Source organism: Saccostrea cucullata, unplaced genomic scaffold (assembly GCF_032062105.1).
Source record: "Saccostrea cucullata isolate Sc308-1 unplaced genomic scaffold, CSIRO_AGI_Scuc_v1 ctg2895, whole genome shotgun sequence".
In the NCBI taxonomy this organism is placed as follows: domain Eukaryota; kingdom Metazoa; phylum Mollusca; class Bivalvia; order Ostreida; family Ostreidae; genus Saccostrea; species Saccostrea cuccullata.
In genome coordinates this window covers 1-15,760 of record NW_026934891.1, presented here as the reverse complement: position 1 = coordinate 15,760, position 15,760 = coordinate 1, and the positions used below count along the sequence as shown (strand labels likewise).

At 34.1% G+C, this 15,760-nt stretch overlaps 1 protein-coding gene across 1 annotated transcript; it reads right to left on the bottom strand.

Moving 5' to 3' along the window:
- Positions 1-12,755: 12,755 nt before the first annotated feature.
- On the bottom strand, positions 12,756-15,152 carry LOC134241499 (uncharacterized). Its single transcript, XM_062723543.1, has 2 exons — positions 15,065-15,152; positions 12,756-14,765 (listed from the first exon to the last, which is right to left on the bottom strand). The coding sequence occupies exon 2, from the start codon at positions 14,763-14,765 to the stop codon at positions 13,020-13,022; it is 1,746 nt and encodes a 581-aa protein (XP_062579527.1). The 5' UTR covers positions 15,065-15,152; the 3' UTR covers positions 12,756-13,019.
- Positions 15,153-15,760: the final 608 nt, after the last annotated feature.

Sequence of the window (15,760 nt, the reverse complement as noted above, 5' to 3'; positions counted from 1 at the left end):
TATTTAATAATGATGATATTTGACATATTTGGAATATTTCAGGTCAGGCAGAAGAAAATTAAGGTACCAAAGATGACCACTATATAAAGGCTTCAGAGTGGAAAAAGTGGAGTCTGGAGAAAAAATGCCTTTCTTCTTCCACAACAAAGAGAAGAATCGCCACGAGGTGAATGCTTTAGCATCTTCACTTTCTTAAACTATATAGCTGTATAGTCTTCATAACCAAACCTTCTCTTATAATAAAGCATTTTAATTCTGAATTATGACTCATTTGTTTAGAAAACTCATGAGTTGAGCATCAATCAGCTGGTTGTGAAGGCCCATACCGAAAAAAGTTATAACTAAGTTATAATTAAAGTATAACTTAGTTATACCTTGGGTAGGCTCTGAGGTACAAAAAAGTTATAAATAAAATGTAACTTTTTTGGACTTCATCATTTTCATGTATAACTTAAACATAACTTTTCTGGACTTTGTCATTTTCATGTATAACTAAAATGTAACTTCTCTAAACTTAGCCATTTTCAAGCATAACCAGTATAAATGTACAAGTTTTTGGGGTTAATTAATGGATACTACTTGACATTCTTACTTTTTTTTTTCAAAAATAACATTATAACTAAGTGTTAATTTAAATGAATTTTGATCATGTTCAAAATGTTTTTTTCCCCAAACACTGCAGCAGAAAACTGTCAATTCCTATTGTTAATCAGAGGTAAAATTCACTAGGAATATATAGATAATTTTTTTTAAGAAAAAAGGGACTGCCAGGGCTCTTAGACAATATTAATTATTATTGTTTACTACCAATGATTGATGTCTCATTCATAATAAATATGCTGTCCACTCTCATGTCAAGTTCAACAGAAGGGATGTGAAATAAAATCTTGTAAATTACATCTATAAATGAGAAGATCTCTCTCTCTCTCTCTCTCTCTCTCTCTCTCTCTCTCTCTCTTGTCTATATCAAATTATTGTCATGTTAGATTCAACTAAAGTTGGGAATAATTAATTTCTCTCTCTTTCTCTCTCAGAAAATACGTATTTATTGAGACCCTGATGAGACTTAATATTTGTCTTGTAAATTATAATAATGCATGTGCATCTGAAGTTGGGAATAAATATTCCATCATTCTAGGGAAATAAAAATGCCCTGCAAGAGATATAAACAGTAAAATGTTGTAATCTCATGAAGTCATGTGAATTTTGCACGGATTTTTCTTCGTGCGCAAAACTGTGTGAATTTCCCTATTGTTTACTGTGACACAGGTGTTTGTACTAGGTGACATTTGTGGTCAACAGTTCGTAAATTTCAGCTATGTGTATTATGTAATGGTACAATTCTACACAGTTTGTTTGAAATCTGAAGAAAATCAGTCGTAATATGGGTGGCTAGAAAGATAAACAACAGACTAGAGTATGTGCATGTTCATTTTAAACAGATATTACGATGTTGGAAATAAAGACTGCCAGTCATGTTAACATTTAAGCAGAGGACTAGTACCTGTAGATTTTATTGTTTGCATAATAAGTTTAAGTAATAAGGTATCATTTTAAAACATCTATCGGGATATAAATACGGGTTGGTCACGAGATTAAATTCCATAAAGCCCGAAGGGCTTTATGATGAATTTAATCTCGTACCAACCCGTATTTATAGCCCGATAGATGTTTTAAAGTGATACCTTATTACTTATATTTACATTTGTGACTTATTCATACTTTACATTTGCCTGATTGTGGCTTTTAACGTGTGAAATGCGTTATTTTTCAAAGCCAACGGCATATCTGTAATCCACTGAACGTGCGTCGACCCTTTATGACGTCACAGAGAAATTACGTCGAACGTTTATCTATACGCACATCTATGACCTCTTGACCCCGTACTTGTATTTATACAGTTATAAATACGCATTGCTTTCAGTAGTGTTATATAAAGGAAAACATTTGCAAATGTAAATATTCAAGATTACGACACTTTTTGTGATCAAGCAGCCACGGGTAGGAGAGAGCCAATGCGGACTCCGGACCGTGGCTTGAGACGATGCACCAACTGGTATTTTAAGATTTAAACTAAGTTTTGAATTGCAGAATTACGTTTATTTGGATTAAAAATAAATTAATTATGAATTATTTATTTAATTAGGGCCCCGCAAGGATTTGCGGGTGCCCTATAGTAATCACTCTGTCTGTCCGTCTGTCTGTCTGTCCGTCTCTCACTCTTCCGTCCACAAATTTTGTGTTTTTTTCCAATAACTTTTTTTATGGTTGCCCAATCAAGTTCAAATTTGGTATGGTAGTTAAGTAGGCAGAAATACATATTTTAATGCTAAGTTTGGTTCTCTATGTCTTCTGGTTTGGAGCCGGGGTGGTGGGGTAGATTCCTTAACAATGCATAAGAATGAATGGGCAACTTTTTTTATGGTTGCCCAATCTAGTTCAAATTTGGTATGGTAGTTCAGTAGGCAGAAAAACATATTTTGATGCTAAGTTTGTTTCTCTATGTCCCCTGGTTTGGAGGTGTGGTAGATTCCCTTACTTTATATAAAAATGCATTGGCAAAGAGAGATAACTGCTGAAGATGTTCCCATTGTAAACTGAATGCTGCTATGAGGCCTTTTGGGATTAATTAGCTTTCCTCCTGAAGAAAATCCAGAGTATTATCTTTATCTGTCACATTGAGATGAATTACCGCAAATGAAGTTTGTTTTGAAGTTGGTCAATTTGGAATGCTATGAACACTCTGAAATATGGATTTAAATGTAATTTTTTATTATTTATTTTTGTGAAATAGTTATGATTTCATTGAATTCTAAAAACAAGAAATAGATTAAAGAAGATTTTTTGATTTACTTTTTAGCTCACCTGAGCCGAAGGCTCAAGTGAGCTTTTCTGATCAAAATTTGTCCGTTGTCTGTCGTCGTTGTCGTTGTCGTCGTAAAATTTTCACATTTTCATCTTCTTCTCAAGAACCACTTGACCAAATTCAGCCAAACTTGGCACAAAGTATCCTTGGGTAAAGGGAATTCAAGTTTGTTCAAAAGAAGGGCCACGCCCTTTTCCAAGGGTAGATAATCATGAATTTGTTAAAAATTAATGACATTTTTAAAAAATCTTCTTCTCCAGAACCGCTGGGCCAGGAAAGATGAAACTCATGTGGAATCATCCTCAGGTAGTGTGGATTCAAGTTTGTTCAAATCATGACCCCCGGGGCAAGGGTGGGGCCAAAATGACCGACCCAAGTTTTACATAGGAATATATAGGAAAAATGTTTAAAAATCTTCTTCTCTATAACCACTGGGCCAGGAAAGATGAAACTCATGGGGAATCATCCTCAGGTAGTGTGGATTCAAGTTTGTTCAAATCATGACCCCGGGGGCAAGGATGGGGCCAAAATGGCTGACCCAAGTTTTACATAGGAATATATAGGAAAAATCTTTAAAAATCTTCTTCTCCATAACCACTGGGACAGGAAAGCTAAAACTCATGTGGAATCATCCTCAGGTAGAGCAGATTTAAGTTTGTTCAAATCATGACCCCCGGGGCAAGGGTGGGCCAAAATGGTCGACCCAAGTTTTACATAGGAATATATAAGAAAAATCTTCTTCTCCAGAACCACTAGGACAGGAAAGATGAAACTCATGTGGAATCATCCTCAGGAAGTGTAGATTCTAGTTTGTTCAAATTATGACCCCTGGGGCAAGGGTGGGGCCAAAATGGCCGACCCAAGTTTTACATAGGAATATATAGGAAAAATCTTTAAAAAAATCTTCTCCAGAACCACTAGGACATGAAAGATGAAACTCATGTGGAATCATCCTCAGGTAGTGTAGATACAAGTTTGTTCAAATCATGACCCCTGGGGCATGGGTGGGGCCAAAATAGCCGACCCAAGTTTTACATAGGAATATATAGGAAAAATCTTTAAAAATCTTCTTCTCCAGAACCGCTGGGCCAGGAAAGATAAAACTCATGTGGAATCATCCTCAGGTAGTGCAGATTCAAGTTTGTTCAAATCATGACCCCTGGGGCTAGGGTGGGGCCAAAATAGCCGACCCAAGTTTTACTTAGGGATATATAGGGAAACCTTTTAAAATCTTCTTTACAAGTACTTCAAAGCTATGATTAGTGATATTTATATGGAATCATTCTCAGGTAATGTAGATTCTAGTTTGTTCAAATGATGAACGCCCGGAGGGGGGTGGGGATGGGTTTAAATTCAAGCCTGATGTGCTCAGGTGAGCGCTGTGGTCCCTGGGCCTCTTGTTTTTTTACTTTGTGTTAATTCAAGAATATTATTAATTTTTAAGGTAGTTGTATAAAAACCCCATTCTATCATTAATACTGAAAAAGTTCTTATTGTAACTTTAGAAGAAAATGATTAGAAAGGTACAATTAATCCCTTGGGATTAATTATCTAGCCTGCTGCAGAAAATTTAGTAGGCTTTTCTTTATCTGTCACTTTAAGATTAATGAAAATCTTTGTCTGCAACTGCTGTTTGTTTGAAGTTATATTAAATTTTGCATTCAATGAAGGCTGGCATTTTATGTAAGATAATTAAGCTTCATAATTGTGTAAATATACATTCAATGTTCAGTTTTTCTTTATTGCCTAATGTAAATACAAGGATATTATTTTCAGGTTTTTGAATATTCAGGAATTATCTTAAAATTTTAAGAATACAGTACAGTTGCTGTTGCTTATTCTCCGTAAGCTGCACCTTATAATTCTACCCCATGGCGGGTCCCTTGCTGACTGGTCAGTTTTCTAGTTTTTTTTCCTATCACGTGACGTTTTTGAGGTCTATGATTAGTCAACAACACAGCGCGGATGTTTTCATGGACGATTTGAATGTTGTGATGTTGAAAGTATTGATAGAATATAAGGAGATAAAACCAGTTGGTAAGGCGATATTTAAGCTAACATTTTAATGATTTTGGTAAAGAATACTTAGCAGCTCTCGAAGAACATTCCTATTAGGAAGAACATTTAAATTCTAGGCGTGTGAATCTTGTATTTCTTGTTTGTTTTGATTGGTATCTGTCGAATGACAAAGACTGAAGCAAAGAAATTGAAAGTATTTGAAACACACAATATTTTTTCAGCATTTAGTATAATATTGATAAAATATGCTGTTCTTTGTCACATCTATTCCCAAAATTGTTTTTTGATTCCCTGAACTGTTATAATAATGTGAAGCCTTATAAACATCGACATGATCATAACATGATCTATAGCTGCAACGTAAATGTAATGAATTGAGTAATTTAAGATTAATTCTCTAATTTTTTTTTTTTATTAAAGCAGCATACTGGTATATGATATTCCATGAACATTACTGACTTATGTGCTGACTTGGAGTGTTCAAATTCTTCAAAAAATATTATGTGCTTATAGTAAGTAATTTTTTTTTTCATTTCAAAATTCAATAAATCTATCAATCTAAAACTAATTCCTGTAGGTATAGATCTTTAATTAGTATTGATTGCCATGTTATGGATGAATTAATGAATTTGAATGAATTGATATGAAAGAGTGGTTTCAATTTGATATTCGATCAGATGAGTGCTGGAAATATCTTAATTTTGAACCTTCATAATTTTTTGCAGAATTGAAGAAAAATGATTTGAAGGTTGAAATCGCAAGCATATTTCAACGAAAACTTTAAAGACTACTAGTCACACTGCCTGCCAACCAAGACATCTGAGTTCTGACCAGCTCGGTCCCTAAATGAGGGGTGCAGACCACCAGCCAAGTCCCTCGGCCAGCTCGGCTGACTACCAATGCGGCCTGTCAAGGGCTGACCAAGTCCATCAACTAGCTCAGCTGACTACCAGTGCGGCTTGTCAAGTCCTTCAACTACTAAGTATCTTGGCCTATTACCAGTGCAGCCTGTCATTGAATGACCAAGTCCAACTAGGTTGGCTTACTACCAGTGCAGCTTTTCAAGGGACGGTCAAGTCCTTCAACTAACTTGACCTACTACCAGTGCAACCTGTCAAGGGATGGCCAAGTCCGTCAACTAACTTACCCTATACCAGTGCGACCTTTCAAGGGACGGTCAAGTCCATCAACTAACTCGGCTTACTACCAGTGTGGCCTGTCAAGGGACGGTAAAGACCGTTGACCAACTTGGCTCACTACTTTTGCGGCTTGTCAAGGGACGGTCAAGTCCGTCAACAAACTTGACCAACTACTTGAGCAACTACCAGTGCTGCCTGTCAAGGGACGGTCAAGTCCGTCAACAAACTTGACCAACTACCAGTGCAGCCTGTCAAGGAATGGCCAACTCCTTCAACTAACTTGGCCTACTAGGAGTGTGGCATGTCAAGGGATGGCTAAGTCTGTCAACTAACTAAGCTTACTTCCAGTGCAGCCTATCTTCAAATAATAAAGATAAAAACCACAACTGTACACCTGCAAGGATACCTGTGCAAGGACTGGGGTGGTATGCAGCTAAGAACTGTAACTGAAATCACTGTTTAGAACCTTTCTCTTTTTTAAAGTACATGTACAGCTAGATCATAAATAAATAGGGTGTTTATATTTAAAAAGTTATGTCTGTTTATACAAATTAGCAAAAATAGAATGCAGTATGCTAGGTAATTGTACAAAGACCCTAACTGCTATATGCTAAAAATGTATTCTATAAAACAACCAGAGAAATTTCAATCTGTTGAAGATGACATGATGAAAAATAAGGTAGACTTGAAAACATGCATGTGCATTCATTCAGTTGTATTTGACAATGAGCCAAGCTATCTTTATCATGGTTATTAAGTAAAATTGTAATTGCCTTTAATTTGTTTTATATTATCTTTTTTGTATAAATTTCAAAAAAAAAATTTGTACAAATTTTAATGAGCAGCTTTTTAAAAACTTATAATTGAGTAAATCCACAACGGGTTAACATAAAGTGTATAATTTCACTGGAACTTTTACAAAAGTTTTTATTAGCTCTACTGGTCAAAAACCAGAAGAGCTTATGCTATAGTAAGGTGTCCGTCGTCCGTCCATCCGTCTATCTGTCTGTCCGTCTGTCTGTAAACAATTTTTTAAAATGCTACTCCTCCTACAGTTTTGGTCTGATTTCAATATAACTTGGCACACAAGTAGACTACACTAAGATACATAATTCTGTGTATCGGTTTTTGATTTCAATGAACGGTGTTGCCGTGGTTACTAAAAATAGAAATTTCTATGAAATTTTTTCAAAATGCTACTCCTCCTACAGTTTTGGTCTGATTTCAATATAACTTGGCACACAAGCAGACTACATTAAGATACATAATTCTGTATATCGGTTTTTGATTTGAATGAGCGGTGTTGGCGTTGTTACTAAAAATAGAAATTTCTGTGAAATTCTTTCAAAATGCTACTCCTCCTACAGTTTTGTTCTGATTTCAATATAACTTGGCACACAAGTAGACTACACTAAGATACATAATTCTGTGTATCGGTTTTTTATTTCGATGAACAGTGTTTCCGTGGTGAAAAACTGTTTTGGTCTGATTTCAATATAACTTGGCACACAAGTAGATAACACTAAGATACATAATTCTGGATATCGGTTTTTAATTTCAATGAACTGTGATGCCGTGGTAACTGAAAATAGAAATTTCTGTTAAAAACTCTCAAAATGCTACTCCTCCTGCAGTTAAAGTCTGATTATAATATAATGTGGCATGCAAGTAGACTACACTAAGAACATAAAGAGACTTAAACAAGAATCATTATTCTTTTTATTGCTGTGGTAGTTTCAATTCCCAACTGCTTAAGAACTGCTTATAGTTATAGTACAAACTAGTAGAGCTTCAGTCTCGACAGAGACTTCTGGTTTAAAGTTATAACTTTTTGTAGTTATAACTATTTGTAGTTATAACTTTTCTGTAACTTTTTCATAACTTTCTTGGGGTATAACTTTTTTTGTAACTTTTTCATTACTTTATAATAGGTATAACTTTTTTTAGTTATAACTTTTCCTGGGTATAACTTTTTTCGGGTATAACTTTTTAAGTAACTTTTTCATAATTTTTTTTGGGTATAACTTTTTTGTAACTTTCCCACTGTTTATTTGGGTATAACTAATATATAACTTTGTAACTTTTTTATAACTTTTTTTGTAACTTTTAATAAGTATAACTTTTTGTAGTTATAACTTTTTAATAACTTAAGGTTATCTTAAAGGTGAAAAGTTTTACAAAAGTTATAACTTTTTTGTAACTAAGTTATAACTAAATTATACCTCACTTTAAACATGCGGTTCCAAACTCCGATAACTTATAGTTTTAACTTTTTTGTAACTTTTTTTTAGTTACAAAAGTTATAACTAAATTATAACTTATTTCAGTATGGGGGTGGATGAAACTGTCCAGTGTGTCGGTGGATCGTGTGGGGGTGTACTTCAGACACGCTGAACCTGATGTCTCACAGGCCAAAGGATTAGCTGGAGTAAGTTTGAACTTTTGATGTGTCATTTTTAAATCAAGGTCACCTTATGTTCAAGGTCACATTTATTTACAAAAATGAATGGACAATTTGTAAATTGCAGTGGTTGTATCATTTTTTAAGGGCGTTTACAAATCTATTTTTTAAGCTCACCTGAGCCGAAGGAAAGACAAAAAGACAAAAATTGGGTAGGGTCATTAAAAAATCTTCTTTTCAAGAACCACTATGCTAGGAAAGCTGAAACTTATGTGGAAGCATCCTGGGGTAGTGCAGATTTGAAATTGTTCAAATCATGACCCCCGGGGTAGGGCGGGGCCACAATGGGGAATCAAAGTTTAACATTGAAATATATAGGAAAAATCTTTGAAAATCATCTTCTCAAGAACCACTGGGCCAGAAAAGCTGAAACTTATGTTTAAGCATCCTGGGGTAGTGTAGATTCTAAATTGTTAAAATAGGATAGGGCGGAGCCACAATGGGGAATCAAAGTTTTACAATGGGGAATCAAAGCATTCTATGGTAGTGTAGATTTCAAATTGTTTTGATTATAATCAGTGGGGTAGGGTTTGGTCACAATATGTATTACAAGGGGGAAATCTGGTAAAGAACAGAATGGTCAAAGCTTCTCAGGTGAGCGATGTGGCCCATGGGCCTCTTGTTTCTAAATCCCGATTTCTCCTATTTTTCAGTTAACATAATGTTCTAAACATGACCCATCTAGACAGAAGCAAGCAAGACTTGTGTTTGACATCAAACAGGAGGGAAAAGCTCGTAAACTGATAACGGTCAGATCAGCCCTGATTGTCCATAATGAACTGGCCCCAAGACCATAAACTGAAAACAGACTTAAGTCAAAATTTCAATCGAATATAACTTATGAAAAAATTTTGATAGTGAATCAAAATTTTTGAATTTAAATATCATTTAAAATTGCAAAATTTTAAGCATAATTGTTAAATAAAACTCAAGCTATTAGAATTCAAAATTTTGACTTAAGTATATTCTCAATTTATGGTCTTGGGGCCTGGACTCCAGTATTGACCTTAAGATGGCCACACACTCAGGCTTGGAAGGTAGCTGCATGTCTGTAAAAACTGAGTCATATTACATGTTAACAGTGTTTCCAGTCAAGTCCACTGTTTGATATAACCTGGTTTTCATATGATTATTTTCTTTAATGCTGCCTTCTTTATTATGCCCCCCTTCGAAGAAGGGAGGGCATATTGCTTTGCTACTGTCTGTACTTAGTTTCCGTTCATTTTCTTTGCAACCATTGCACATACTGAAATGAAATTTGATATACAGATATATCACATGGATATCTAAATTAAGTTCTGTTTTGGGTACGATCGCACCATTTTTAGCTCTACAGGTCAGAGACCAGAAGAGCGTATGCGATAGTAATGCGTTCGGCGTCCGTCCGTCTGTCTGTCCGTCTGTCTGTAAACAATTTTTCAAAATGCTACTCCTCCTACACTTATAGTCTGATTTCAATATTACTTGGCACACAAGTAGACTACACTAAGATACATAGAATAGTGCATCGGTTTTTAATTTCAATGAACGGTGTTGCCATGGTTACTAAAAATAGAATTTTCTTTGAAATTCCTTAAAAACGCTACTATTTCTACAGTTTTGGTCTGATTTCAATATTACTTGGCACACAAGTAGAGTACACTAAGATACATAGAATAGTGCATCGTTTTTTGATTTCGATGAACGGTGTTGCCATGGTTACTAAAAATAGAATTTTCTGTGTAATTCCTTTAAAACGCTACTCCTTCTACAGTTTTGGTCTGATTTCAATATAAATTGGCACACAAGCAGACTACACTTTGATACATAGAATAGTGCATGGGTTTTTGATTTCGATGAACGGTGTTGCCATTGTTACTAAAAATAGAATTTTCTGTGAAATTCCTTTAAAACGCTACTCCTTCTACAGTTTTGGTCTGATTTCAGGTATCCGACCCATATTAGGACCAAAATTTCTAACCTTGAATAGCAATCGTTTGTAAAATATCTTGATATAATTTTAAAGCATTTTAGAGTAGGAAGGGATTTACCAAGAGAAATTTTCAAAAATTTAATTACCTAAGCAGAAATTAATTATTGAAGATTGCATTTAAGTCTGTGGAAGGAAGTAAGTTTTTTAAGATAAAAAAATAAATACTTCCAATATCAAAAAATGCTTTGGTGGAAAGATGTATTTGATCATTGGGAATAGAAAAAACAAGAAACTCAGAAACTCTTGGAAGGATTTGTCTGAAAATTTGTACACATATTATTCACCATATGAAGTTGTGCATCTGATATTTTAATCTTGATTGGATTATTATTTTGAATTTTACAGGTGTTTTTTTTTCATTTTTATTTTGTGGAATTGTCTGGACCGTTTCTCAGAAACTATTGCAAGGATTAATCTGAAAATTTGTACACTTATTATTCACCATATGAAGGTGTGCACCTGGAATTTTCAACTCTTTTTGTTAATTTTTTTTGCATTTTACAGGTTTTATTTTTTATTTTAATTGACTTGTTCATTTTGGGCTCATGTATAAGGTTTGAGATATAGAATCTAGAATATCTGTTCAAAAATACTACAGCTTAAAACTACTCATAAAAACTTTAAAAAAAGAAACATCATCAAGTGTTAAAAACAGTTTTTACATTGCACAGAAGATAATGTTATTTCTTTTGTCTCTTGGGAATAATGACTGGACATGCATCCAGTTAAAGATAAATTAATGAGTTTGGTGTTGGAAGTTGTTAAGGCATATTTCTTATCAAGCGTGTGTGTTATCTATCTCCAGGGAATAAGGCACAAGAATTAAAGATCTCTCTTCTCTTATTCTCTTAATTGTAATTTATTGTCTGTCAAAGCACTTCATTACTGGATGACCAGCTCTTTATTTTCAAAATGCATTTCAAATTGATATATCAAGTTTAATTTGATTTTGTATATTGTTTTTTTTTTCAACAATTAGTTTGCAGAGTGACATAACACATAATTGCAATATATTTTTTTAATGCAGTAATAAAAAAAAATAAAATGAAAAAATAAAAAAAAAAATGTTACAATGGAATTACAATGTATTAGTATTGATGTTTCATTTGGTTGCACCTTTGTTTCATTCACTAAGAAACATGATGAGCAATCATATTTCACTGCAAATTTTTGTAAGTAAATCATGAACACCTCTAGATCCATAAAGTATTTTTGAATTGGCACCTTCTCTGAAAAACCCAGCGGGGGCTATTTGTCCCTATTGGACAGTTCTAGTTTGATTTCGATGAACGGTGTTGCCATGGTTACTAAAAATAGAATTTTCTTTGAAATTCCTTCAAAACGCTACTCCTTCTACAGTTTTGGTCTGATTTCAATATAACTTGGCACACAAGTCGACTACACACTTAGATACATAGAATAGTGCATCGGTTTTTGATTTCGATGAACAGTGTTGCCATGGTTACTAAAAATAGAGTTTTCTGTGAAATTCCTTTAAAACGCTACTCCTTGTACAGTTTTAGTTTGATTTCAAAATAAGTAGACTACACAAAGATACATAAGTAACAAAATAGTGCAATGGTTTTTGATAAGTACAAAGCAGTAGAGCTACAGTCTCCACAGAGACTTCTGGTTGACAGAGTTATGCCCCTTGGACTTAGAAAAATTTCAATTATTTGCAGTTTCCGTTCATTTTCTTTGCACACGTTGCACATACTGAGATGAAATTTAGTATACAGATTTATCAGATGAATATCTAGGTCAAGATTTGTTTTGGGTACAATCGTGCCATTTTTGACAGAGTTATGCCCCTTAAACTTACAAAAAAATTCCAATTATTCGCACTTTCCTTTCATTTTCTTTGCAGAGGTTGCACATACTGAAAATAAATTTGGCATACAGATTTATCATATGACTATTTAGGTCAATTTCTGTTGTGGATACAATTGCGCCATTTTTGACAGAGTTATGCCTTTTTTGGACTTAGAAAAATTCCAATTTAGGAGGAGGGGGGCATAAGTGTTTTACAAACGTCTCTTGTTGGTGACTTTGAATTCATTTGTGGAAATATGTTATCCACAGTGAATGAATATTTTACCAAGGAGAACATATTTTTACCATGGGAATGAGATTTGTAATACTTGTACCGACAGTACTGAAAGTGAAGCTCTGAGATGTACGATTTTAATTCATTATATATATTCTTTAAGTTTACATGTTTTAAAAGCATACTAGGTACTGTAAGCATGACTTGCATGTTATTTCAAGCATTTCACTATAACCATGTTTTACTGTAGATTGAGCCATATTTTGTTTCATATTTATTTTCACCATTCACCACATAGAAAAATAGACTGATATCTTTTAATTGGGATTCCAAAAAAGTGTTGATGTAATGTTAATCATCAATTTACAGTCTGTTCAATTTGTTTTATAAAAATAATATTATAATGTTTATTGAAGGGAACACTATTCAGGATATTTATTTCTGTGCTTGAAATCACAAATTCAAATTAAAAATTCCATTCAGTTTATAATTATACACAACTGACAGAATTATTATCACTGTAGATACTTGTACACTGTCAGTGTGTTGGTGTATTGTTGTCCCACATAGAGATTGTTCTCATCATCCACACACACACTACATGGATAGGGTATCCCTCGTTGTGGTGTGAGTAATAGAAACAAGAACTGACCGTCCTGATCAAGGAGGTGAACAGTGTTACTGTATATATCACACACCAGGATGTGACCGAGGACATCAGTACAGATTCCAAAGGGACTGAACAATGAATCCTGACCTGTGTAGGAGAACCTGTGTTGTCCTGATTTATTCACCACCACTACTGCCATTTTATAATAGTCTTTATTAAAGTCTGATGTACAAATATCTCCATTGATGTTTTCTGTGATGTAGCGTGGATCACTATACAGATTCTGTCCTTTGTTTTCCCGTATGTTCTGTAGTTCTTTTCCTGTCTTGTTGTACCTGGTGACTTTACCCTCTCCATACCCATACCTCATCCCCACCAGTAAGTCCCCGTTGATGTGGGAGGAGTGTATGCTGAGTGGTGCCCAGTCTCCAGTTGTAATGAATTCAGTGATATTATTATCCTGTGTTATCCTATTGATGACTTTCTTGTCTTGGTCTGTAAAAATCAGACCCCTGTCCTGGGTCACTGTGTGATAACCACGTCCATCACTGGTTTTTATCTTCTGTATCACATTCCCCTTTAGATCTGTTTGGACAAGATTACCATACCTGTCACTGATCCAGAGTCTGTCTTGTTGATCTAGTGATACATGTAATACACGATCAACACCTGGTACATTGAACTCCCTGACCTTGGAGACAGAGGCAGATAGAGACATTGTTTGTTTCTTGTCAGATTTCACGTGTTTATCTCGTTTTGACTGTTCACTTGTAGATATCATTGATGAAGCAGGAGTAGGAATTTCCATTGGCTTTACTCTTTTTATTCTTTCCTTTCTATCTGATTTAATTACTTTCCCTAATAATTTAGCAACATCATTTTTGCTATATTGAGCAGAAGAAAATTCTGGTGTGACAGGCTTGGTGGTTTCTGGTATGAATTTTATTTCTAAGTTGTCTGGAAGTTTAGTTGTGAAGTTAGTGAGCTCAGTAGAGGACAGGTAACTCTGGAACTCTTTAATAAGGTCACTGAGATAGGCAATATAATCATCAAATGTCTTCTCTTGGCTCTTTAATTTCTCCAGTAATGACTGCTCTATTTGGTTTAATTCTTCCATATTTTCTGAGACCACTGTGTCCACCATGTTTTTGAGAGACTCGGCTTCAGCCTTCATGGATGTCCGTATGCTGTCCATGATCTGTTTAACTTCTGTGGCATCTTCCCGAATTTCTTTCTGTAAATCCTGTGATGTAGGAACAAAGTAATTATGGATTTTAGATAGTTCTTTTTGGTAAAGTTCAAATTTCTCTGTGTAAATAGTTTCTAAATCAATAAAACAATGTCTCTGGTGCCCTTGCATTGTTGAACACTTTGAACATAAAGAAATATTGCAGTCTTTGCAGTAAATATCTATTTCTTTGGTTGGGTGGATCTTGCATTTCATCACAGGAAGTTGTCGTCTTCGTAGCTGGTAAAGGACCACCTCATGGTTCTTGTTTTCTGGAATCTTTAAATGTTGGTCTCTGCATGGTTTACACATGCGATGATGACAGGAATTACAGTAAAATTCACTATTTCTCTCACAATCTTCAAAACCACACTCTAGAAAGTGTTGGGCAGTGCCTGAAATTTTTGATTTGGAAAGTGCCATCTGAAATTATCATTTTATTGTTAGTTACGTGCATATGGGTTGCGAAACTGCTACAGTTTTACATCTTCAATTTAATTGTTAAAGCTGAACTACAATTATAATGTTGTCTGGCTCTAATTATAGACTGAAGAGGAACACCCCATAATTGAATAAATGTTCAAAACTACTCTATTGTAAATAAATTAATATTATAAATATTATGTAAAAGAATTTGGTCACAGGACTTTAATAAACAAAAAATCAATGTCCCTTTAAGAAAAAAAAAATAATTTCTTGTCTGCAGACAACCCTGTACTTACATTTAATGCAGATATGATTTCTAAATGTATATATCTGTTGACAAACAAACTTTGGAATGACGGAAAGAGATTTAAGTCACACTTTGACTGTTTATTATTTACTTCCTGGTTGGAGATGAATATGGAATGATTTCAATGTCCCAGTAACCCAGATATATATAGACTTGTGCTTTGTTAAGTTAAAGAAGGAAGCATTTTTTACTGCCAAATATGGATTGTTTAACATTAATTTGTATGACATTATTAAACATTTTAACATAATTATTTTGAATTTAAAATTTGGTGAAATAAAAAAAAATATTACATGTATTAAGCTTTTATTAAATAAGAGTGTTAGCCTTTCTCACAAACATCTCCATCTTAAGGTAGAACCTATGTTGGAAAAGTCTTTGTCACAAGATTTTCAAACTTTTCAAAATGATAAATTAGTACTTGCTTATCAATCAGTTAAAAGCTCATGATATGTTTCCTTGTTTTTAAATCTAGTGCAGGCTTTGAAACTTGGTTTGGTAATTAAATATTACGACTTCACATTTTCAAATATTTTTAGGGGTACTTATCATAAAGGGAATATGAAAAATCACAAAATACCTCTTCAAACATTGTCATTTATAGACTTTATTTACTAAACAATATTAAACAACATTTTCTCCAAAATAATTTCTTTTTTATTCAGTTGACATAAAAGATAAGTCC